The sequence below is a fragment of the Furipterus horrens genome, unplaced genomic scaffold (assembly GCF_987537825.1).
Source record: "Furipterus horrens unplaced genomic scaffold, mFurHor1.1.pri manual_scaffold_9, whole genome shotgun sequence".
NCBI lineage: Eukaryota > Metazoa > Chordata > Mammalia > Chiroptera > Furipteridae > Furipterus > Furipterus horrens.
In genome coordinates, this window is record NW_028327179.1 from 39850850 (window position 1) to 39877613 (window position 26764).

At 34.8% G+C, this 26764-nt stretch overlaps 1 protein-coding gene across 2 annotated transcripts in view; it reads left to right on the forward strand.

Annotated features, from left to right (window-relative positions):
- Positions 1–26764, forward strand: part of LOC150001634 (semaphorin-3D) — a 204866-nt gene that overhangs the window by 125204 nt on the left and 52898 nt on the right. For both annotated transcript variants that reach the window (XM_090287278.1, XM_090287279.1), the window contains exons 4-8: positions 635–697; positions 8972–9091; positions 13397–13490; positions 16631–16759; positions 26447–26589. In XM_090287278.1, coding sequence (XP_090143404.1) covers positions 635–697; positions 8972–9091; positions 13397–13490; positions 16631–16759; positions 26447–26589 — 549 coding nt within the window. The remainder of the gene's footprint in view (positions 1–634; positions 698–8971; positions 9092–13396; positions 13491–16630; positions 16760–26446; positions 26590–26764) is intronic.

Sequence of the window (26764 nt, forward strand, 5' to 3'; positions counted from 1 at the left end):
AAGTGACAGTTGCATCTGAGCTCCATATGTGTTCAATGGGGTGGAGCAAAAGTAGGTTCACAGTTGTGAGTACGTGAAACACAGACTTTATTCTTTTATTATTATTATTAATTATTGTATTATTTTCTACACAAACAATGGTAAGTCTACTTTTGCCCACTCTGTATTGTCAACAAACTCACACTTGGAGTGAGTGATAACTTACTCTTGTGACAAAGAGCTGTTGCCCACACCTCATTGCACATGTTTCTAATGCACTACCATACCACTCTGAGTAAACACAGAAAAACAGGGTGAAAAAGAGAATCTCTTACTTAAGCAAATGCTAATCTGAAATTCTGTTTACATCACAATGAAAACTTATGGCTTTATTAGTATAACTCACCCATTAATAAATGCATTTAAAAATAAATAAGAAGATGAAAAATCAAAATGGATGGTTCTGTACAGTTTTTTCTTATAAATTTTTTTAGGGTGACTTTGGAAATTATTTAAATCTCAAAATTCTTACATCATATCTAACAACATATTCTTGGCTTGATATACGCTCTTTAAATTCACATACTCACTTCCCTAATTTGAATTTAGGGTGTTTTAGATATTTGATTCTAACACGCCTTGAAATGTTTTACAGATTTATTGGCCTGCTGCAAAGGAACGGGTGGAATTATGTAAATTAGCTGGGAAAGATGCCAATGTAAGTATGAGACTTAAAAATATCTTTGTTAAATTGGTACTGATATGATAGTAAATATTTATATTGGGTTTTATTGAATTAATAGCATTAGTGTACTATTTTTAAAACTACACTAATTTATTCTGTGTAAAGATTATGGTATAAAATCTTTCTACCTTGCTAAAAGGAATGGCATTCTTCTCAAAAATTTATAATTACTAAACTTTCTGTAATGTTAACTCTGAATATTATTATTTTTCTCACAGAAAATCTCAGATTCACTTAAAATATTCAAAAATGAACCAGCAGAAAATATATTTCTAAGATTTTATATTTTTCATTTACATACATGCATTTTGTGAATGTATACAAAGTCCTCAGTTGTAGCATTACAAATATACAATTGATACTTAATTTAATTTGTCTTAAAATTAAACTTACAAAATCTAGAAGGGTTCTTTCAAAAATTGACATATGGAGATATTAAAAATGAATGACACAACATTCTGGAATAAAAACTAGAAATATTTACTCTAAAATTTACTAAAGCATAATTATATAAAATACCTTATAAAGGATAAATAGTGGGCTCCTAATATCGACTTGTAGCTTAAGCTGCCTTGAGGACCAGAGCAAAGCCTTAGGTAGGTGTGACTAACCCATTTATCTTTGGGGTGACCTGTCTGGATTGCTTTTGCATTGTCCAAGTTGTCCTGCACGCTCCCCCACATGGTGTTGCCTGTTTTGTCTCCAGCAGCGACTGCCTCTTCTCCTCATCTGAGTGCTCTGATTTAGGCCAGATGTTCTGTGTTTTGCTCTGACTTCTTGCACTGTGGAGATAGGGAGAACTGCTTTTTCTTATTCCTTTTCCCCAAATAAATCACTTCCTGAATGTAATTCAAGATGATAAGAAGTTCTAACTTTGGGCAAAAACATGGATTGCTGAGGCTTCTTTTGCAACATCCTCTAATGTTATCTCCAACCACAATAACACAGGGTTATTAGGCAGAGCAACGCCTTCATGTTTAGTAACAAATAGTGTGTGTTATATGAAAGCAGAATTAGATTTTAAAATTCTCACTATTAATGTGATAACAGTAACACAATATGACACATGATGCCTAATGAATCAAGTAGAAGGTTAGAGGATTAAAAATCTGAGACAAGGAATGTGTTCACTCATTTGTTTGGTCACTTATTAAACTAATATTTATTAAGAGCCTAAATATGTGTTTGAAAGTGATAGAGTATCTATTGTCATGGGGCTTTCAATCTAAGGAGCGATATAGGTATTACTCAGTGATGAATTACACAGCCACAGTACTGCAAAGCAAATCAATGAAAACAAAAGAAAGAAAATTTTGATTATGCCTGATCTTGTATTCAGTTAGTGTGGAGTGTGCACTTTTCAGACACGTTTATAATAGTAGAAATGTATCAGGGAATGTTAGCATCAAATACAACAGGAAACAATTTTATGTTTATTTTTCTAGAAAGGAAAGAGATTAAATTATTCTAGAATATATTTTTCTTTCTCTCATGTCTCTAATCTCTTCATTCTGTTTAATATCCAAACTCTGAGCAAGTACCCAGGTCTGCAAAAGCCTCAGTACTTTTCAAACTTGCAGGTAAACAGATGCTTTGGTTATGAGAGTTTCAAAATTAACCTTGTTCATTAACAGTAGAAACATGTCATAAACAGTACAAATGCCTTAATTTTTTGTGTTTTGCCAGTATTGAGTGTATGATAAATACACTCAAGGAAAATAGGAAAAAGGTGTTTCAGATTTAGTCCCATAAACTAATGTCAGTTTTCCCATGGAGTAGATGAGGGATAAACACTCAAGGTCAAACAGTAAGCGATGGCTTTAATTGTGACAGTGTTCCCACTTCAGTATGTTCACCAATTCTAGTTATATAGTAACTCAGTTGGCCCTATTATTAAGTTAAAGCAAAGGGTGATGAACTTTTCTGAAGATGAGCACATAAGAGTCAGCACATGAAAACTACTCTTCTAATTCAGTTGTATTGAGGAGCTAGCTGTAATCTCTAACCTTCAAGCACACCTCGTGTACCCCAGGATTAGAGAATTGGGAAGCTTTTCTCCTTTTTCTCCGTAAAGTTTGATGTTGAATCATGTAGGGATAATACAAGTCTTTGTCTCCCTTTTTAATTTCCTCCTTTAAAATAATATTTTAGAGTTACTAAGAATAGCTAACACTTTTATAGCACTTAGCGTGTTCTGGGAGTTGTTTTTAACGCTTTACAATCTCATTTAATCCTTATGACTATCCGTTATGCTAGACTTTATTATTATTTCTCATTTTCCAGATGAGAAGACTGAGGCCAGAAAAATTAAATGACTTGCCCAGTATTACATATCTAGTAAAATAGTGAAGCCAGTAATTGAATCCAGGAGTTTTGCTCCCACAATCTGTGCTCTCCCACAACACTAAAACCTACACCTAAAGGTCTGCACTCCACATTTAAGTTCTGAAATCTGTATCCCTCAAATAAGTTCTCTCTTCAATGTCACCGTAATATAGATCCTCGTTATTCAACATTGCATAGACTTCTGCCAACAGAAAACTGAGACCAGTGTGGACTTTTATTGACACATTTTACTACCTTTGGCATTACCCTCTCTTTTCCCTTCTCTCTAGTAATTTTTACCTCATTCCCAAGAGTGTGTTTAGGATTAACAAGTGTTTAGAAACACTGTCCCTTTACACAAAGGTACTAAATAACTGAAAAATAGTGAATTTTTTACCATAATGAGAGTTAGCTAATTGGGGCGGGGAGGGAGCAGAAGATGAGGAAACAAGAGAGAACTATTCCACTTTCTTGAACACACTCCCCAGTTTAATTCAAGGAAGGAAAGAGATGATAGAAAGCTATTTGGTAGTACCTTGTTTCTGCTTAGAATGTTTTTCAAAAGAAAGTTACTAAAGAAAGTCTTTAGTCCTGACTATAAAAAGTGGAGTAAACAGGTCACTCCAGACAAAAGAACACATAGGTTGTAGGCAGCCTGGTCCTTGTCAGCTTAACCGTGGAGGTGCACAGCCTGTCATAGAGACATTACATAGAGTTCAAAGGCTCTTGCTCTTCTAAAGTTCTATGTTACATCTTATTTTCTTAGATGTTTGAAAGTAAGACGAAGTGTTCATTGTAGAAAGTTTGCAAATTATATGAAAATCATCTGTAAATATGTTACCCCCCGTGAACATTACCCAGAGATAGCTGGTGACATTTTGATGTTTATTCTTCTATCTTATCTATTTACTATTTTTCAGAATGAAATCATTGTATACATAGTCCCTTAACATTTTTTTTTCACTTCACAGACTGCCATGAGTATTTTCCCATGTCATTAAATTTCTTTTTATAACACTGCTTTTAATAGCTATACTGCATTCCTCTATATATTATTTCATAAATCCCCTATTGTTAGAAGTTTGATATAAATCCAGTTTTAATTATTGTAAATAATGCTGCACATGGAAAACCTCATATAAAAATTTGTGAACATCTTTGACTATTGAGTACAATTACTGGTCAAAGGATATAAACTTTTTATACACATTGAAAAATAGCCCTCCAGGAAGTTTATGCCTCTTACATGTTAACCAGCAGCAGTGTTCATGAGAGATCATATTTCCCATTCCCTTGCTAATATTGGATACAATATATAGTTAATGTTTAATACTAAAACATAAATGAATAAAGTAAATATATGAAATGTTTGCCAACAAAAATAAAGTTATTTTTGTTTTTTCAGCTTACATTTTTTATTACTGTTAAAACTTAATATTGTATGTAGCTGTAAAATTATAATTTATTTTTTGGAATGGCATATCCCTACAATTTGTTCATTTTTAAATTTTAGTTCACTCCTTTTCTTTACTGGTTACTTACAGATTTTCAAGATATGCAAATTATATATTTCTATAAATATAACATAATATAAAGTATATTCTTACTTTGTGATCCACTCATGTAAAAAATATTCTTTCCAAGTTGTCCTCTTTGAGATAGACTTTTAAATATTTAAGTAAGCATATCTTTCATTTATTTTTCTTTAGAATCTTTACCTTTGCCCTCCCACTACAACTGGGTTTAGCTCTGTAGAGCTGTAGAGCTGTTAAATCTCCATTTTTAAGAAAGAAATGTGATATTTGCTTTTTCATGTATCTATTTTGAAGTGTGAAAATATTTTCAAAACTGTAAGACTTGAACAAATATCTCTGCAGACTGGATTCTATCTGAGGTCTGCTAGACAAACCTAATATGTAGCACAATGACAGGCACAAATTAATAATCAAAAGTCTTTGATGATCCCAATATTCTGAAGAAATATTCTAAAAATGGAAACAGATCAGATTCCTAAATTATGAGTACCTTTCCATATATAACCTAAATAAATTAAAATTGACAATGTATAAGTCAATTATCAGAAATACATTTAAACATGTAATCATTGGAGTTATTATGTATTATTGGATTTAACTGGACTATATTTAAGTCTAGAGAATTGTATGTCCTTATATTTTGTTAATATTTTTCTGTGTATATAGGGAGAGACTAAAATTCCAAGTGTTAATACATAGGGTAAAACATATTTGTCTTTCTCCAAGTACTAACTCACAGCTACTAACTCAGTTTTATATTTGTTTTATTTAGTTAGCTATATATACCAGTGTGGATGTATGTGAAAGGTAAAATATTTAAACAAATGTTACTTGAGAGAATTTTTAAAAGTTGATACTTGTTTTCTCGCTTTCTTCCCATCTATTTTTCCTCCAATGGGAGGGGTGAGGGGGGAATAGGTGGGAAGGGGAGTAGGTAGGAGGAATGAGGGAAGGAAGGAGAAATTCGGTACTGCAACAGCCCTTGCCATTGTAGGCAGTAGCTGACAAATTGGCTAGCTTTCAGGAAAAGTTGCAAAAGCTGCTTCTCAATGTTATCTTTCTTCATGCCTCATGGAATTACGCTACCATTAATAGCCATGCAAGTCACTAAGTGAATTAAATCAAGTTAATTATTGCTTGTGCTATTTAAACAGAACTTGGAAACTTTGTGCGTAAGAAGAAAACAACAGAGAATCTTTGAGACCAAAATAAAAATTAAGTTACAAATTAAAAGGGAAATCATTGTATAAAGTTTTTGCCTCACATCACTGGTTTGGCCGAAATGTGCACTTCAGGCAATTTTGAATTAAGAGACCTTATCTTTTAGGATCTCTGTTTCCCAGATTCTTTCCTTTAGGCAGCCAATGCCTTTTCATTGCCTCCAGGCTGCTTAGAGAACTACTCTCTATCAACTTCAGTACAGAAGAGTGAAGATGCTGACGTTTTTGTAAGCTATATATGACACATAACTCAGGGCCCATCCACATGTTGTTTTATTCCATGTCAACCCAATCTGAGAGAAGGGAGGAATTTCATAGCTAAATCCTTGGTAATATCTTACCAAGTCAGAAACTAGCATAATAGGTTATTTTCCTGGGCTGTCTGCATGTTAGTAAGTACTCCTAGGAAAGTTAACATATGTGAAATGTTTTAGGTGTGATTCAGAGCTTTTTCTTCATCATCATTAAAATGATCTCTCTTGCGTGTATAAAACTTTACCCGGGGCCCTATTTGCCTTTACAAATAGTGCTGTCTCACAATTCTTAATCTTCCTAACTCCATAATTTGTCAACTGGAAAGGGCCTTGTTTTATTTTTTTTTTTAAATATTTACATCAGAATCTGGTAAAACGAATGTCTCATTCACCTTGGGCTACTAGAACAAAATAATGCCCACTGGGTGACTGAACCAACAGATGTTTACGTCTCACAGTTCTGGAGGCTGAGATGGCCAGGATCAAGGTGCCGACGGGTTTGGTTCCCGGTGAAAATTCTCCTCTTAGTTTGTTCTATCTCCCCATGGCAGAGAGTGAGAGAGCAAGCTCCCCAGTCTCTTCTTCATCGCACCATTAGCATCCTACTCTTAGGATCTCTTCTTAAACTGATTACCTCCCAAAGGCCCCACCTCCCAGTACCATCACACTGGGAGGTTAGGGGTCCAACCTATGATTTTGGGGAGAACACAGATATTTAGTGTATAACAATTACCCTTCAATTATAGGACTATTTGGTAAAACTGAACTTTTGGGAAAATGAGGAAATATTTGGCAGTGACTCAGTCCCACCTCACTCCAGTCATACAAGTCTACTCTTACTCTCTGCATGTGCTATTCCTTGTGTAGATATCACCCTTGCATAAAGCTCTTAATGGAGGGAAAACTAAGAAATAAAAGTACCTTCAGTGTGGTGTGAGCAAAATAAAATATTAAAACCTCTTACCCTAGCAATGAAGCCATCATTACAGTTTATCTGGTGATTGCCTACATTTTTACATTTTGCCTGAGACGTTCTTATATTACTGTGTCCCCATTATTTGTTCAAAACCATTAGTATGGCATATTTGCTCTCTGAGATAGGGTTTTATTTGAGCTTGCCTAACTTGATGTTAAGGGACATGAAGCTCATTTCCTATGGTGCCTTTCAGCAAATAGAAAATCAGTTCTCTTCATCAGACACCTTGGCATGAAAGTGAAACATTGACATAATATGATTTTGTTAAGCAAAACTCTCTGCCAGAAAATTGTCCTACTAAATATAAAGTATTCCTTTTTGGGGAGTTTACATATAATAAATCTATGGGAACATATACTAAACATATGAAAATATTCAGGACAATAAAGATGTCTGTAGTGTGATTTGCGCATCCTTAGATATGACTTTTTTTATTCAGCATACAATCTAAGCAACCGTATTTGGTGATCATGCTCCTATTAGAGAGGCTGAATCTTCCCTGATAAAGAAGCATCCTTTACCTGTGTTGTGTATAAGGAAGTAAAGAGCAGAAGACTCAATGTGTCCACTGTAACATTCTCCTGTGATAAAATGTGCAGATTTCATTAATCGGAATCTACAAATTCTTGAGACATAAAATTGCCGGGGTAGCTGGGTAGATACTAGGAACTCTGTCACAGCTTTTCCCTGTAAAATCAGAAGAGCCACTGAGAAATTTATATTTAGTATAGGGCAAGGATAAATAATTATTAAATATTATATTATATAATTTAAAAAACATGTAACAATCCTATTAATTAAGTTGTTGTCTGCCTTTTAAATTTTTTAAAATTTAGTTCTAAGAACCATCCTACCAATCTAATTAGGTCATTGGTGTTTTTCTTTGTGTGTGTGTGTGTTTTTCAATTTCTCCTAACAACCCCAATGACAGCAGTGACAACAGGGAGAAACTGGAATTTTTAAAAAATGAATCTCAGTGGTTTCATAGCTTTCCAACTTCCTTAGTAAATACCTGCCCATCTCTTGAGTAGAGTCAATATAGAATAAAAATATGCTATAGCCAAGTGTTTTCTCAGGAGTATTTGGGTACAGGAATCATGAATCTATGGTTAAAAAATTCTTTCTAATAATTTTGTAATGATAAGTCACTTATAGAAAGTAACTTGAAAATAATATATAATAGCAAAAATGATGAAAAATTGAGAGTCACTATTTACAAGTGACTGGAGGATACAAAATAATTGTTACAGAGATAATGAGGATGTAAATAAATATTTTTTAGGCCTAAGAATATACAAAACCATTAGAAATGTAAAAATATCTTCAAAAATTGGACTTGGTATAAAAAGTATTCACGGGAAAACAGAAAAGTTTCTTGGAATAAATAGGAATTAGTCTTAAAGACTGTAATATTGAAAATAAATGGAAACAAAATGGTAGGGCATTCCAGCCAAGAAGAACAGAAGGCATATATAGGAATACACATCTGTGTTCAGTGTTTTGTTCAATGTAGCTGAGGCAGTTGATGTTACAAACAATAGACTCTATACAGGATAGACAATATGTGGACATCAGAACATGATGGATTTTGTTCTTTCTTGAAAGAAAGTATGGATACATCATTACTATTCTGTGCATATTCTTCCTCTAGAGCCCATTGAGTACCATTATAGAGATGTTCATTCTAGCGCTCTGGTTAATTCACAACCTTTAAAACTTCAAAAAGCTTTTTCAAAGCCATTCATTTAAGCCGCAGTTTCTAATTTTTTTGCCTCCTTTGCTAAATCAGGGGTTCATACATTTCTCCTAAATCTTTTTCATTTTCTCTAATTTTTGATGATTTATCTACTTGAAAAATGGGTGGCATGAATAATAATCTTTCAAAAACTTGAGTTGTGTGCTAATGTTTTGTTTTGTTTTGTTTTAATGCCCAATAGACAGAATGTGCAAATTTTATTCGAGTACTTCAACCCTATAACAAAACTCATATTTACGTGTGTGGAACGGGAGCATTTCATCCAATATGTGGTTATATTGATCTTGGAGTCTACAAGGAGGTAATATAATGAAATTGCATGAAAACAATGTTTTATAATACCTTGTTACTTAATGCCTAAGACATTAAACAGGAAGATTTGAAGGTAAGGATGGACTCATGTATAAAAACTCATGTTCCCAACTACTTTATGAATTGCAATTTTGTTATACACTATCCACCTAATCAAATTTTTTGTATTAAAAAAATTTTTTTAGTGAGATGATCAAAATTAATAGTATAAAATGTTGGGAGTACTTTTTTTCTATGAGCTCTATGTACATCTTCATTTTCTCTTTAGCTTCATTTATTACTAGAGCTGTATACAATGTTGCTCTTGGTAAAAATCCATTTCCCAAAGAACATTGCAGTGGAATATAAGAAATTTCATTTCCCCATTCAACAAATTTGACTTATTACTTATATTTACAATAGTAGAAACTGAATACAGAAAATTTCATGATTTTCTTATAATTGTATAGGTAGTCATATTAGCACACTGCTGGACCAAGTTGACATAGTGGAAATAAAATATGTCTTAATTAGAAGTAATGTATTCCAGCTGTTTATGAGCATTTCAACAAATGAGAAACATGCCTATTTCAGTAATTTAATTAATAACTAATATATTAGAGTTCTTTTTTTTTGCATCATGGATTATGTCAGGCACTTTATGCGTATTGTTTCTTTGTAGTTTCACAATACTCTTAATGAAGTTATTACCTTTGTTACTCCTAATTTACAAGTTAGTAAAAAATTGAGTTACAGTGGAATTAAATTACATGTCCACGATTGCCCAACTATTAAGTGGTCTGACAAGGAACTGAACGAAAGCAGTCTGTCTCTAAAGAAAGCTTGCACAGCTGAGCTTTAGAACGTGTACTCTGAAGCATATCTTTGTATGGGTTGATGGGTTGCACTGCCATCCTTGTGTTTATGTATATACTTCTTATGAATAACTTCACATATTTGCAGGATAAATTGGCTGCATGTTTCAACTTAAAACATGAGTTTATGAAACAGGTTTCTTTACATTGACTTAACTTATTCATGCACAAATCAAACCCACAACTATGGCTGGATAAATTTTACTCTCTAACCAACTTGTCTAACCAGCCCAGACTCTACTGTTTGAAAAAAAAGCAACCCTGATAGTTAAATATCTGAACCACTAGGAGACTTGGCAACTGAAATCCATCATTCTTTGTTGCTTGTGTAATGTCCTCTTGCCTAGCTTTGATGAAGGATAATATATAATAGTAGCTCACAGCATAGGGTGTAATTATATGCAATAGCCCCACAGCTTGGATGTGTTTTGAGGCCTGAGGCTAAAGGCCTAACTCACAACCTGCTGAGGGATGCAAAGAGGGCTCTTTAGCTTCTAAAAGTCACAAGTGCTGAAAAGGAATTTACATGGAGCTAATTATTTAGCTTGGGACTGTCAAGAAGCCCAGGGGCAGTGAAATTTACAAGTTCTGTGAATAAGAGAATTACAAGTGAATGGGGGGTATTGAGCCTTGTGAGTTTGCTGCTGGTCAAGCCCTGCTTGAAGATTGTTAACTTTTTAATTGAATTATTAGTCCCAGGAATTCATTGCTCTTCTAGAGGGAATTTAGGAGATTCTTCCATACTCAGAATAGATAAGGTTGCTCTGGAGGTGATGAGAAGAGAGAACAGTCATATATAAAAGGGATGGAGGAGAGAAGTATGGGAAGCCCCCTTTCTGGGAACTCCAGTGCAGCTGGGCAATGGGAAGAAGAATAAAAAAAGCTAAATGAATCCCAGACTTCTGACTTCGGCAGTGAGTTGGAGAGTGGTGTTATTTATTGAGGTGAGAATAGGAACAAGTTTGTGGGGAGAATGGTGAGTTAGTTTTCTATGCTCTGCATTTGAGAAATGTTCAGTAGGTCATGCCAAGTGGGCAGTTGGACATGGCTTTCAGGACAGAAGTCAAGACTGTTGTCAATAACTCATCATTTGAGCTTGGGGAGCCAGAGTTTGAATTATGGCTCCAGTCATTTACCAGCTCCGTGGTCTTATACACATTTCATAAGTTTTCCAAGCTTCTATGTATTCAACAAAATGATGATACTAATACTAACTACCTCACAGAGTAATTTTGAGGATAAAATGAGAAAATTATAGTATAGGCTTTGGCATAGCACTTGCTCCATTCCAACCACTTAATACTCAGCCATAGTCGTAGGCAGCAGGAACACAGAAAGGTAAAGATACAAGGATTTTAAAATGTATTATACAAATTTCATATAAAAATAGCATCATATATGTGTGTGTGTGTGTGTGTGTGTGTGTGTGTATACAGATACATGTATTCTGCAAAACTTGGAATGCCTAATAGCTGTTAAATAATCAGACTGCAAGTATGTTCTTTCTCCCTGCTGCTGCTGCAAATCTCATCTTTAAGTGAGAATGGTATTAATAATAACTGCCTAGTTGTGATGATTAAATATTTCCTATCATTCTTCCTATTCCTTTATTTCAACAATATTTCTGTGTGCAGCTTCTTAGATAGATTCTTTTTGCATAATTAGAATTAAAGAATTAAACGGGGGAAAAATTTTATAAAGTCAGAGTAGTCTTCAAAGTTAGAGTGTCATGTAATTCAGGCATGTGGATGTCTACTTAATCAGACCTTATTTTTTATGTCATTTTCTTGCTGGTGTCCTTGACTCTGGCTCAAGGACACTTACTTGCCTGCTATGTCCTTTCTCCAGGAGATTATAAGGGAGACCTTGTCCTCAGCCTCTACAAATGACAATTTTACAGGCTTATCTTGAGACCTTAATGAAATGTTGCACTTTGAAAACAGAAGTCTGTACAATTGTAAGGGAGTATTTAGTACTTTGCATCAACTGCGACATTATCTCAGATATTTTCTTGGTTTTCTTTTTTTAGTTATTCACTATAATCTTTTGGCATACCATGACTCAGCTTAATTTTTTCCTTTACAGTATCCCATTATAGGCTTTAGAGTCAATAGTTCTGTTTGATCTGTGGAGAATAATGTTCCCTGAATGATATTGAAATATACTTAAGAGCCACTATCTACAAGTGTTTCTTTTTTCCTTCCTGACATCTCTCTGGCCCCATCCACAGTTGGAAAGCATGCCCTAAATGTGCTCTCACTGGCCTCTTTTTCATGCCTAGTCTCTGCTGTCACAACCTGTCATTAGCTGACCTGTTCTAATTAAACATACATGGGCTTGATCATGTTACATGGCCACTGTGAGGCTACTATTAATTGATTTCAACACATTTTAAATTACTGAGTTTGAATTCTGAGACTAGATTAGTTAAAAGCAGGAACTTTAGAGATCTGACATGGCAACATAATACAGTAAATAATCTAATTCCTCTATCACTTTTACTTCATTGCTTGCTTTCTAGACAATTAGTACTAATTGGTCGTTTCTTATGACATGTAATGTGTGTTCTGGTAGAACTTTGTAGATACACTCTAGAGAAAATGTCTGAAATGCTGAATTTCTCTAGTGCATAGGCAGGGTGAATCATCAGCCATTTTGCTGGATGGCCCTGTTGTCATTGTTATTATGAAACACTCAAGCTCGTGGGACTGTATTCATTATACATTCATATTTTTCTTGGAAAGTTCAACTTAAGATGTTATTTTTTCCTGAATATTAAAAGTATGCCAGTGTCTTTCTGTCTGTGGCCACTATTGTACAAATAAATATTTCAGCCAAAATAACTATGTGGCTTTTAATGTGTACAGTGTTTTCATAATAGTGAAAATACTGTAACAGGATATTTTTTGCCATCATGCATCAACAGCTATGAGAATGAACTGCCTACCTTAGAACATTTTATGGCACTAAAATTACAAAATACAACAAGGCTTAAGTAATTTTGAATAGTTGTAGATGCTTAGGTAAATAGACAGTAATAGCTATGCAAGTAAAATTATTATAGTAAAGTTATTTTTAGATAAGGAAATTGACTTGTTAGGATCAATAAATTAGTAATTAGCCTTAAGAAATATGTGTGTTTGATAGTGATATTGATGATAGTGGTCCAGGCCAAATGAATTGATTATCTGTTAGTGCTTCTGATTGATAAATCCTTTTGTTATTATTACTTTGGGCAAACAGAGACCAAAACATGGTAATTGAGTCTTGCCAGAAATAATATTTGCTAAAGAGTTAAGGAGCACAGCATGATGCACATGATACATGCTCAATCGGTTTTTGTTGAGTTAATGAGTTAGAATTTAGCTCTTATCTCCTGTGTTCTTGCTGATTCTGATATTTTAAGAAATCTCACTTTGTATTAATATTTCTCATAACAGGAAGTTATGTTCAAACTAGACACATACAATTTGGAGTCTGGCAGACTGAAATGTCCTTTTGATCCTCAACAGCCTTTTGCTTCAATAATGACAGGTAAGATCAATGACAGGCGATTCTTGCTTTAGGTGTTTTTCTCAATAGGTATCTGTAAGTTAAACTACATTTTCATACTGAGTTACATTACTTTGGAATCTTCCCCTGATTATTTCATTATAGTATTTTAGTGCCAAACCTCTATGCTTAGCATCCTTATCAATAAAGTGATGTCTCAACCATTCTTAATGTCTGCACAGTTACATTTTACATGAACTTCTGGTTGAATTATTATTTATTTATTTTTTAAAATTACAATTCTTTTTTTTTTTAACAATTTTATTTATTTATTTGTTTGTTTTTTTTTTTTTTTGGTTTGTTTATTTATTTATTTATTTTTAAAGAGAGGGGAAAGGAGAAACAGAAGGAGAGAAACATCACTGTGTGGTTTTCTCTCATGCACCCCCAACTGGGGACCTGTCGTACAACCTAGTCATATGCCCTTACTGGGAATCGAACCAGTGACACTTGGTTCGCAGGCCGATGCTCAATCCACTGAGCCACAGCAGCCAGGGCTTCTGGTTGAATTATTTTAATGCAAATGATACATGCTCAGTTGTTCAAAAATATTACATTTAAATGTTTCAGATTTTCTTATGCTAAGCTATGTCCCTATAAATTTAGCAATTTCTTAAATATAATATGTTGCAAATTTTTTAAAGATCTAAGTGGAAGGATTAATACTAAGAAATAAGTGGATAAATTCATAAAATAAATGAATCAAACTACAGAGTACAGATAATAGAATGTTATAATAGCTTTACTTCTGATTACACCATAACGTGATTATTGAAAATGTGAAATTTTTACTAGCACATTCAGTCTTCTCTTGCTTTGTATACATATTACGTTTTTTTATGAGATGACTCTTCTGTTTTAAGAAGGCAGTACTATGTGGTCTGGAGTCTGCTTTGAAGAATGTAAGCACAACTTCTGAATTTCAGCCATTATAAGAACTCCTTTTGTCTTGGTTTGGTTCATGAATTTAGTCTCTTTTTATTTAATTTGTCTATCAAATGCTTGAGTAGTTATGAGAATGAAGCACTGTGACATTTTAGTTTTTACTTAATGAGAACTATTGACCTTCCTTTGAAGTGAAAGTGTGTATTTCTGTGTGTTTTGAAATCATGTCTAATGCTCAGTCATTAGCCTCAAAAAATGAGACAGATGATTTGTGATTCTAATCTGTCAAGAAAGGTTAACACACCCTTAATAAAAAAACAACAGATTGTAGGCATTGGTGACCCCTCTTAGGAATTCTCTAAGTTATTTAAATATGAAGACAGTTTTAAAGCCAGGATCTACAGATTCAGTCTTGGAGTAGAAAGATAGTTGTTGTTGTTTATTTTTCCTGAGAAAAAGTTCAAATATTTGCAATTTTGCCTCAAATTAATAATTTGTTTCTTTTACTCTTACCAAACTTTTTCCATAATGTCTTTGTTGATTTTTGTGTGTGTGTGCTTCTATTTTTAAGAATTTGCCCCATGATGAAATATTTAGGAAATGCTTTAAGAGATGAAAGCAGTACCATATCTGCATTTACTTTACATAACTGGATTTCTCTGTTTTGTGGGAGTTTTTTCCTTTGAAGTTGACTATTGTCATAATTTAGGTTGGTTGTCTCAATTAGTTAAGTAAAAACTTATTTAGATGGATAGAATCAGAGGATTTAGAGAATATCTGTATCACTTATACAAAGACAAAATTTTAAAGATATATTCCTGAGGAAAATTGGATTTCAGTGATAAAACGATGTCTTTAGTTGTTCTTTTATTTAGGCATTTAAAATATCCAAATGTTCTGTAGAGATTAGCTATTTTTTTATTTTGGTCTGTTAAGGATAGCCCATAGTAGTTGACCATTAGAAGATTTCTTGAACTAGAAGCTTATCTCTCAAAAGGGCATCATATTCTACCATCGGGGTAGCATTCTTTCTGCCCGCTTCTTCCACCCCAACGATGCGCTAACAAACAGGAGGGAGATTTGGCCTCCCCTCCTCTTTTTCTCCCCCCACTCCTCTTCTCTTCCATTCCTCCCGCCTTTCCTTTTCTTTCTCCCATTTCTTCCTCTCCTCCTCTTCACGTCATCCTCTGCTCCTTCCTGTCTCCTTTTCCCTCCCTCCGCCTATCCTCCCAACCACCTTTCCCCTCTCAGCCTCTTTCGTCCTCTCTAACCTCATTTCTTTCTCCCCCTCTCCCCACTCTCCACCACCCCCTCCTCCCAGAGGCGGATTAAGGTAGGTTGACGCCCCAGGCACAGAAGAAAATATTGAGCCCCTTAAAAAAAAGAGACAGGGAAAATAAAAATACATGTTAACCACATTTTATGCAGTGTAGTAATGAAAACAAACTTGGTGTCATTAGAAAAAAATGTAAAGTTGGGGTTTTGAGGGCCCTTCAGAAGTCTGGGCCCAGGGTGAGTGCCCGGTGCGCCAGCCATTAAATACACCTCTGCATCCTCCTTTCTCTTCTTTCTCTCTCAACACCATAAAACATGAATATTCACTTTACGTAAATAACAGCACAAGGAAGTTTGGTATGCAGTAATGACAACATCATTCCTTTCTTCCCCCTTTCAGGAATTCCTGTTTATCAGAAACATTAGAGCCAACACTAGCTACAAGGAATGCAAAATGTTCTAATTACAAAGAATGACTTCAGTGCTGAAAGGTCCCTTTCATCAGAGATTAGGCAAAGAGAAGTTGTGGTCATTGAGGTTGTGTTGGTTAAGTAAATACTAATTACACAATCCATTCCTCATTATGGCATTTACTTTTTAATATTTCTTTGTGTTGCTACACGAGGAACTCCTAATTATGATATATCCTTGAGTTATTTGTGAGGAGAAGGGAAAGGAGAGCGTATTCATAAGTGAAGCCAATACATGTGCAGTTATTGATTCAGAGACTTTGACCTGTATCAAATTCAGGAATCTATCACCATTTTATGAAGTTCATTGTGTTATCTTTTCTTTATGCAAATTTTTCAAAATACCAATGTGAAATTCATGAATTGTAGCATCAATATAATCTGATGTTAAGCAATAAACATCTTTGGTTTCATGCTGTGAAATTAGTATATTGTAAATAGAATCTGCTGGTAAACTCTTAGAAGTCCTGTGTATTCTTTTCTCCCACCCAGATGAGTACCTCTATTCTGGAACAGCTTCTGATTTCCTTGGCAAAGATACTGCATTCACGCGGTCCCTTGGGCCTACTCAAGACCACCATTACATCAGAACTGACATTTCAGAGCACTACTGGCTCAATGGTTAGTGGTTTTTCACTTTTGATTGTTTTGCTTGCTTTCCAAAAGATAAAAAACTCATTTTTATTCATTCAGATGTGTTTTGGGTTAAGTGATTTAGCTCAATTTAAAATATGTTTGAAATAATTTCTTGCTAAGTTAGACATGTATATAATAATAATAGTTGACATTTTTGAGCATGTTATTGTTATGACACTTCTATGTTCTAATTGATTATTTGATATTCACAACTGACCAATGAGGTATATATAATTATTACACACTTTTTAAAAAATGAGTATACTGAGTTAGAGAGAAGTTGAGTAATTTGATCAAGGTCTTACAGCTTGTCAATTGCAGCGCTGGGCTTCAAGTTAGCAATCTTTCTCCTGCAAGCTGTTTTTTAATTACTAAGCCAAATTCTGTCTATGAGCATAATAGAAAGGGGTTAGATTATAATGCTAACTTTTTGTTTAAAGATAATTTATGTTTAGGTTAAAGCATTTCCCTCCAAAATTTTAAGCATATCGATACATTGGTTCGATTACTTTTTTATTAGGAGTCATACAGTATTCTAAGTTTTCAATAAAACAAACAACCTTCCTCCACAAAAAGAAACCCAAAACAAAACTTAATGTATTTATTTCATTCAAGGAACAATGCAAGGATTTTCTTCTTCTCTACTGCCTTACAACAAATCATGTTTTATCATGATTTTTCTAATGTTTTTCTAATTGACATAGGGCTTTATTCTACTGCATGGCAGGATAACATAACATTGCTGTTTAAGCAGGCAGACGGCATCTCTCATTCCCACCATAAATATTGGGTTTTGTGGAGGAGCCCTGGGTAGGAAGTCCTATGGGCCATCTATCTCTCTATATCATGTAGAAGTGACAGTATAAACAAAAGGGAAAAACACTTTAAAAACATTTCTTGAGTCAAAACTTCCAGATCCATTTGTTTACACAACAATGTTAATTACATTGACCAAAAGAGAACCTTATGAATACATAACACAGATTTAGAATATCCCCAGCTAAGTGATTTCTTAACACTCATGCAAGACAGGACTATCTTCTTAAACATTTTGAGGTTTTGTGGAAAAACTTGACTTGAGAGGGACTCCATAGATTTTACCGGTAGAAAAACTTCATTATCTGCTTAGGTAACAAGATACACTTATGGCTTTAAAATGAAGTATAGATTGCATTTTCCAGTCTTGGGAAATTTATATTACCATTTAGAAGAGTATTCCATTGTTCTTCCCTTAACTGTGGCATGCCTACAAAGCAGTCTGAAGCACTGTTGAAACAATAAATGTAGGAAATATTTACTCAACCGTTACCTGCCTTGCATGCTGTTCTTGGGGCTGTGTGACGGACTTACACAGTAGGAGGCCTCCGAGTTGGTTGAGGATTCTCTTAATGAACATCGGAGGGCCCGGGCATTCTGAACGCTATTCTATATACCGGGCTGGCAAAGATTACAGGGAGGCTTACTGGTCTCCTGGATGACGAATGCCTGAGCATGAGAAGAGAGTGGGACATGGGGCTGGAAAGCTGGAAATAGTATCCTGAAACCAATAGGAAGTTATCTATGGTTTAATTAATTTATTTCTTATTTTTTTAGGTATAATTTACATATTGTATTAGCTGAAGGTGTGTACGCCATAATGATTCTATATTTGTACATATTGCAGAATGATCATCACAGGAAGTGTAGCAACAACCATCACCAGATATAAATACAAATTTTTTGCTTGTCATGAGACCTTTTAAGATTTACGCTCTTAGCAACATTCAAATAAACAGTGTAATATTAATAACTGTAGTCATGTAACAGAATCCCTGGGCTGCTCCGATTGAAACAGAACCCACGGGCTGTTTAGTTAGGGGCCCGATTGCCCTCCGCCAGAATTATAACTCTCAATAACAGCGTTTGGTGAAAAGAAAAAGAATTGTTTATTTACACATAGTCCTGCCTCCCCCTCCCAGACCTGGCCAGTCTTAGGAAAGTCAGAAACACCGTTTCCCTACTTCCTAGGCACAGTTCAGCTTTACCAGTAGCTGCCAATCACTCAGTTCTGATTGGGGAGGTCCTTTCTGTGCTGTGGTGCCCTCCAGCTCTCAATGCAGGACCGCCTTGATTCTCAGCCTCCTTACAAACTGACTTCTTCCTGTAAACCGCTTGGATCTCCTCTCCTTCTCAAAACTGCCTGGCGAGAGCTTCTTCTTTAAGCAGCCTGGAGACCCCTTTTCCAAGCCACATGGAGGGAGCCCACAAGAGCCAGAGAGTAAGGGCGTGAGGGCCAGAGAGAGACTGAGAGAGAGGGCCTCCTAGAGCCAGAGCCAGCCCAAAATGTCCACAGCTGCTCCTCTCTTCCTCCCTGTCTCCTCTCTCTCCCCCACTGCATCCTCTCACGCAGTGGGTGTTGCAAACCGTCCCGACCATTCACAGAACCCTACGTAGGCTCTGTCTGCTTCTTCCGTACCAGCCCACAGTCCAAGATCCCTCCCATTTTCCTGAGTCTTGGAAGTAAAGCGGATCTTTGCAACAGTGTTTCCAGCCACTAGCTCCAGGCATGCAAGGGCATCCTGAAAGCTGCTTCCTGCTCCCTATCTACCAGCCACAAACTCTGGGGTTTGTTTTTGGACTCCCCTGTTTCTGTAACAGTCACAATACAGTATATTACATACCTATAGCTCATTTATTTTATAACTAGAAGTTTGTTTCTTTTGACCTCCTTCCCCATTCCCTGATCTTAATTAGGGAATCAGATCTTTGTTTTTGATGAAGGGACTGACAGTAGCATGAAGGGAAGACTAAAGGAGAAGGAGGGTAGAGAGAGAAGAGGCCTTTGCATAAAAACAGGAAAATGAGGATGGGACAGGAACAAAGGGAGTGGCGGTGGAGGTGGTCCTGAGAATATACAGGAATGAATATTTGAAAGAGAAGATATTTAGGAATAAAAGAATTTGAAAAAGACTTCAGGAGAAAATTTTAGATAATGGGAACAATTTGTTATTAAAGAAACCATCAGAAAGGAAGAAATTGAAGATATGAGGAAGTATAAACAACAGAAGGTCTCAACTGATTGAATTCAACAAATGATTAAGAATTTGGAAAACATCTGTGGTTCCAGATCATTCAAGGCAGATTGCTTCATGGTTAATGAAAGGGGTACAATATAACCTGGTTTGCTTGGATTTTCCCCAGTTTTTCTGTGTTCTTTAACTCTCAAAACTGTCCCAATTTACACAAAAATTATAGCTCTGTTTCTGTTTAATTAATTGCTTAGATTTAAATATTATCACTTATTTGTGACCTTAGTCAAGTCTCTCTGTGCATCCAAATTCTTTGTCTAAAAATTTGGATTAATAATAACATTCACAGTGTTGTGAGGATTAAGAGCAGATTTGGTGTCATTGTTATCATCACCGTCATTATCATTATCCCTGAAAGTAAGAGCAGCAAGAGGGGAGATGGGACTAGACCCTGAATGCTCTGATTCTCTGCTATCTATTTAACATTTTTGACTATTGACCACCTTTTGCTCTCTCTACACTTCATAATGTGAGCTCATCAAATTCTAATAGTTTCAGCTGTTTCCTGTGTTCTGGTGTTTCCTGAAACTACACTTCCAGCCTTTTCTTGTAACTAAGTGCCCTTGAAAGCATTTATTTGGATATCTTATATTTTCATCTCAGGTTAGAAGAAACTGGTTGTTTCATATGGAAATAAAGATAGCTGAGCCTTAGCCTTGATTATGTCACTAAAGTGCTTTGAGATTTTTTACGAGTTGTTTAGTGATCCTTTGTTTGAATTTCCTTAAATATACATGGAGATAGACATAGATGTAGAGATAGGTATATGAAAGACTAATTTTATCTAAAATATAAAATTTTGTGAGTCTCACTTTAAGATTATCTTTTCCTGTGTAATCTATCCTTTATTACTAGTTTCCTGATTTTTATCTGTCTTAACTTTCTTAACTTTATCCACCCAGTCACCTTGAAATTATCTTTGATTCTTTCCTCTCCTTTAACCCTATATCTAATCTTTTGCTGAGGGACTTTGCTTCCTTCAAAATATCTATTGACCTTGTTATTTTCATGACCAACATCTTCCCATAGGTCTCCATCACCTTATCTCTGGTTATTGTCATAATTTTATTGTTTCTAAAATCATTTCTGGCCTAGCCGAAGTCCGGTAGTTGTGAGCATCTGGTCAGAGGTTGGCTGAGGGGCAAGCAGGCCGGAATTAGAAGAGCACAGTGCTCCAGAAGACCCAGACAGTCAGGAGCTCCATGGTCACTGGAAACCAGGACAGAGCAAGGGAGGAGTTGCGGAAACATATGAGACTCTTATAATGAAGAAGTACCTGACATACTAAAGCAAAAAATAATTGACTTGCTTAGGAAGCATTTCTGTCTTCCATTCTGAGAAGTGGCCATTCTTCAGATATAGTCAGCTTAGGGTCCAAAGAGAGGCCAGTAGGGTCATCTGACTAGTGTCAGAAGTGTGGGGAGATAAAATACAGTGATTGTTACAGGAACTGTGTTGATTATTGAGAATTAATGTTATCTCAGACATTGCGTTTTTCAGTCTATGTTGAATACATTGAGACAGTATGAAGAAGGATATGTCCATGTTTCCTAACTGCCAGGCCCATCCTTCCATCAAAACACCAAATTCTGACAAGAATAGCAAATCATGTCTCTGGAATTTGGAAGCTCAACTCCCATTGTGGTGGCAGTTATGGAATAAAGGCTCCTTCCTTTATATGGACCTAACACAACACAGTTAATGACTTAGCCTACTTGCTCTATAGCTGCACTATCCAATATGGGAGGCACTAACCATATATGGCTATTTACACTCATTAATTAAAATTAAATAATTTAAAGTTTGGTTTCTTAGTCACACTAGTCACTCCATAACCACATTGGCGAGGAGCTAGCATATTGGATGGCATAGATAGAAGACATTTCCATCATCATGGAGATTTCTATTAAACAGCTGTGCTCTAAGGTATACTTGTTTATTAATTATGTGCAAGAGCCCCCAATACCATAATGCAACATATGTATAAATTTTCTTTACTATTTGTTTAGACTATAGATATAAAACTCACTCCTGGGTTTCATAAAACTTCTGCTAGGCTAAAAGAACTGACAGATATTTTATATTTCAAACAATGAGGCCAATGTCTATAATTTGTTTCTCTTAATATATTATTACATTTCTGTATTATTTATTTCTCGTTAGTTAGAGAACTTTTTATGTTAAATTTTGCTTTCTATACTTTCATTTTCAATTTAAAATCCTACTTTTTACATGTCCATAATGAACTGTTCTAAAGGTAAATTGATATTACAGTAAGATTAAATGCAATTCAAAAATTAAATTTGCAACTGCATATTTAGCTCTTAAGATGCAGAATTTATGTGATTAACCTTTTAAAAATATGATACTACATGAATCTTTTATAAGTCCATTTTTATCACTGAATCACTTGGGGAGTTTAAAATCCTTGATGAATTTGTTCTTTACTCTGCCTAGAATTAACCAGAGGGAGATCACTTAACCTCTTCACATACTAGTCCAAGGATTCTTGTCAGAATTTCTATAATCCAGTTCCAAAAGATTTAAGAAGTATGAATTCTGATCCCTTCTTTGAGAAATTAATCCACTTACTAAATACCCTAACAAGAACATGAAGAATTGCAAAAATGAAATAGAAATACTATGGGGAGTTCTAGATGAAAATTTAGGTGATTCCACACTTTTTTCCCTCAACTTAATCTTAGAACATATCAGAAAATAGGAATATAGATACAAGTAAGAGTGGTTACTGAGACACAGTAGAGTTTTTGTGAGAATTTTAGGATAAAAGTAAAGTCTGGAAAATAGAAGCAAATAATGACCCCATAGATGCACTTGTTTTTGTTTTCTTTCCTGAAGTAAATGAGAACTTTTGTTTTAATTCTTCATTTTTAACATATGGAGGCAGTGTTTTTTTGTTTGTTTGTTTCTGTTTTTGTGAAGTTTCTTTTGGAATACTCTGTTGTCTATAAATTCTCCTCCCTCACAGAAGGATAACATTTTTCAAAAGTAGTAGGAAAATGGTATTACAAGAAGTAAAGGAGAGAAAGTCATTGTGTATTGTCATAGTGCAGGTGAGCTCATCTGGGTGAAAAGAGGTTCACAGGGAGAAATGAAAGGGATGTGTATTGAAGGCCACATGGATTTATGCCATTTTTCATTTGGCAGTGACTCTTGCTGTTATGCTAAAAGTTCATTTGTGAAAATGCATGAGCACAAACTCCATTCCTATTAGGACATGTGTTTTGAACACCAATGGGGAAAATGTGCTATAATAGAGCCCAGGTGTGTATTGGTATGATTTTAAATTATTTAATTCAACAATGATGCATGTCATACACTGATTAAATGATAACTATTTTTACCCAAATTTGGAAGCAAGTCAGGAAAGAGTTTTTATCATGAAATACTAACACCAGTGTTCTAACACAGGACCTCAGTTGAATCTGCAGGAAAGAAACTCCCTATTCTTGAAATGTATATGTTTTTAACTCATAAATATTCTTATTATTTAAATCATAGAATATAGTACCATTTAATATTCTTTTTTCATAATCAGATTTTTTTCATATAGTAAATATTTGGCTTAAACACTTCCACCATGCAGTTTTCTTAGAGTATTCCAGAATAATTTTCTTATATTACTGTAAAAACAACCAACATTTAAAAGAAAGTTTGATAAAATTAAAAGTCACTGAATAAACACAAGACCATCTGTTATATGAGAGGGGACCCCCCAAAAACCAGAATTATCTTTTGGAGGGCAAGTCCCTTGTATTACAGGCTTCCACCACTAGGTGAGTGTTCTAGGAACCCATCTGTATCAGTGTACCAGCTGGTGCTATTGTGAGAGGCTATGTTCAGCTTCAGTGAATATTTTTGAAGACTCTTTCAACACATTTGTCCATTTCATGATGGGTGACTTACAAGCACACCTGTCCACACCATGCTGAGTATTCAGTAGTTTTTAACCAAAAATGGCATGAACTCCCCATGTCCCATGCTCCCTATTTATCCAATCTTGCTCTGAACTATTTTTTGTTTGTTTGTTTCCCCAATGAAAAAGCCCTCAAAGGGAAACACTTTGCTGATGTGAAAGAGGTAAAAAAAAAAATGGAAAAAGCATTAAAAGGCATCAAAATTGACAAGTTCAAAAACTTGTTTTGCATAGAGGGAAAGAAATGCCTCAATAGGTGTATTGCATCAAATGGAGAGTACTTTGAAATTGACTGAAGTTTAAACATGTAAGAATAAATACCCAATTTTTACAAATAAATTTCACGTTTTTAGGGTCCCCCCTTATATGTATGAAATGGTAATGTATTTTAGTAACTCTTAATCTCAGATGCTTATAAGAACCACCTATAAGGTTTTATCCATTTTTGTATCTCTAGATTTAAAAAATATATAAATACCAGTGCAACTGGAAATTTTCATCCAAGTCAGCGACATTGAATTGAGGCATCTGTAAATTCAAAAAAGTTATATAGGTTATTATTAATATCTGGTCTATCTGTGTGGGAGCCCACAGTAGGTCGTATTTTTCTCTGCCTATTATTACAACCTTCTTTTAAGTCATTGGAAACATTAACACCAGGCCTTCTTCTTAGCCATATATCTTGGCCATAAATTAATATTTCTTTAATCTAGATTATAACTGGTTTAAACTGGAGTCAGTTTCATTAATTTTTATATTCCTTAATCCTACCAATTTTCCTTTTCTAATGCCTTGAATACAGTAGCAATTAAATGTAGTCTTTATTTTGATGAATTTGCTAAAATCCTAATATCACAGTTGTAGGAAACTTTATTTCCACAAAGAGTTTAATTTTTAAGAAAAGGTAGTACACATAAATAAAAAAGGAGAATTGTTAATGAACCTTGCTAATTTAAGATCAATTAGAAACAAAAATTTAAAACATCCTTCATGGTTTTCTAAAATTTAACTTTCATGTAATCTAGGATTGTGTCAAAGAGAGATTACAGGAGTGTACGAATCCACTGGAGTTCTAAATTCCAGGAAAAGAAGATGGAAATAATGAAAACCAAAGCATAGAAAGTTTGTGCCCGTATACCCCCATCCTCCTTTTCCTTTCAAAGCTCCTCATCTGAGCACAGAAGAAATTTCTGGGAGACCAGGGCTACCCCAGAGAGCTGGGGTGATAGAGACTGAACTACCCATCACTTAGAATCAAACACTAACTTTCGTCTGTTGGAGAAGGCTACTGTGAAGCCTTGTTTACTAGGCTATTGACCTACTGCTCTTCATTTCCAAAGGAGTGATTTTTAGTCTCCTGGGGTACACAGCAATCAGGGCCCTGGGCAAATCTCTAGAGAAGCAGTGTTGATCTTTTTTACCTCTCATATATTTGTATTTGGGGTGGTTGGGGGATTAGGTGGGTGCAGGTGAAGGGTTCTCTTGTTCCCTGCTTCTGTCCCCTGAACAACGCTCTGTGCTTCTTTCTGGGTGTCTCGCGTTTTCTACTTAGCTGAAGTCCCTTCCTTATTTCTTAACCACTTTCTTTGCTTTGCTTTAATCAAAAGAATTATTTCTGAACTAGTACCACCCAATTACAGATCTGTGACCTGGTTAACTCACAATTATATACAATCAGAACTTCAAATGCACAATACCTTTTAAATAAGGAATTAGTAACTCAGATCGATTTCTCACTGATGCAGTGCAAAGGGTTTAAAGCATTACCGGTATTTTTGCACCCAGCCTGGATTATGGACATCTTTCTACGGCAGCATATTTAGAACTATTTCATTTTTAACAGCTGCATATTATTCTAACAATTGTATGGATGTGTTTGTTTTTTTTCATTATCATTTTCTTGTGGTCATAATAATAATGATTATCACTGTAATCTGCATCTTAATGATAAACAACTTTTACTGGATCCTTTTGTGTCAGTCACTGTCAGATACTGCTTTACATATATTAATTCATGATGTCAGTTATCCAAGGAGGTAGATAATATTGGTAGCCTTATATTAGGTATGAGAAAATTGAGGCATGGAGAAAATAAATAATTTTTTAAGGTCACCTTTCTAGTAAGTGGCAGAGACATGATATAAACCTGGAGAAAATGCCTCCAGAGCCTACACTGGAGTTAACCCACACACTATTTATTTTTTTCCCACCTCCCCCTACCCGCCCCATTGGCAATTACACAAATGCAGCAAATAATTTCATAATATAACAAAACTTAAGATATGTTCATGGTTTTTCCTGAGCTTTTTATAATAGATATTGTGGTTAAAAAGCAGTGACTCAATTATATAAAAGGAGAATATAAATCATAGAATCTGCAGTTTGAAAGGGCTTTATAAAGTAATTTAGTTGAGTTGCAAAAATTGTAACTATCAGCCAGTCATGTTCTCACCTGCTCTCTAGAGTTCCTAGAGAACTTGTTTAGGACCTCTTCATGTGAAGACATGTTTCTACATGTGTCATATTTATTTTTTATATATGTCTCATTTCCCACATTCCACTTTTGGTTCATTTAAAAAAATTCTGTTTTACATACAAAATATGCCAGTGATATTGTGGCTAAAATATTTCATCATTTTAATTTAAAGCTTCTTTTCTTTCCAAAAGGAGCAAAATTTATTGGAACTTTCCCCATACCAGATACCTATAACCCAGATGATGATAAAATATATTTCTTCTTTCGTGAATCATCTCAAGAAGGTAGTACTTCCGATAAGATGATTCTTTCTCGAGTTGGAAGAGTGTGTAAGGTAAGATATATTTATTTTGCTTAGGCATATATGAATGTGTATGAACAATTGCCCATGGAATGTGGAAATAAAAGTTAATGCCCATTAATTATCAGTGGTAAGATATATTCATACTATCTTACATGTATAATTCTTGAGATCTATAATAAATGGAAAAAGGAAAAGAAAAGATTTA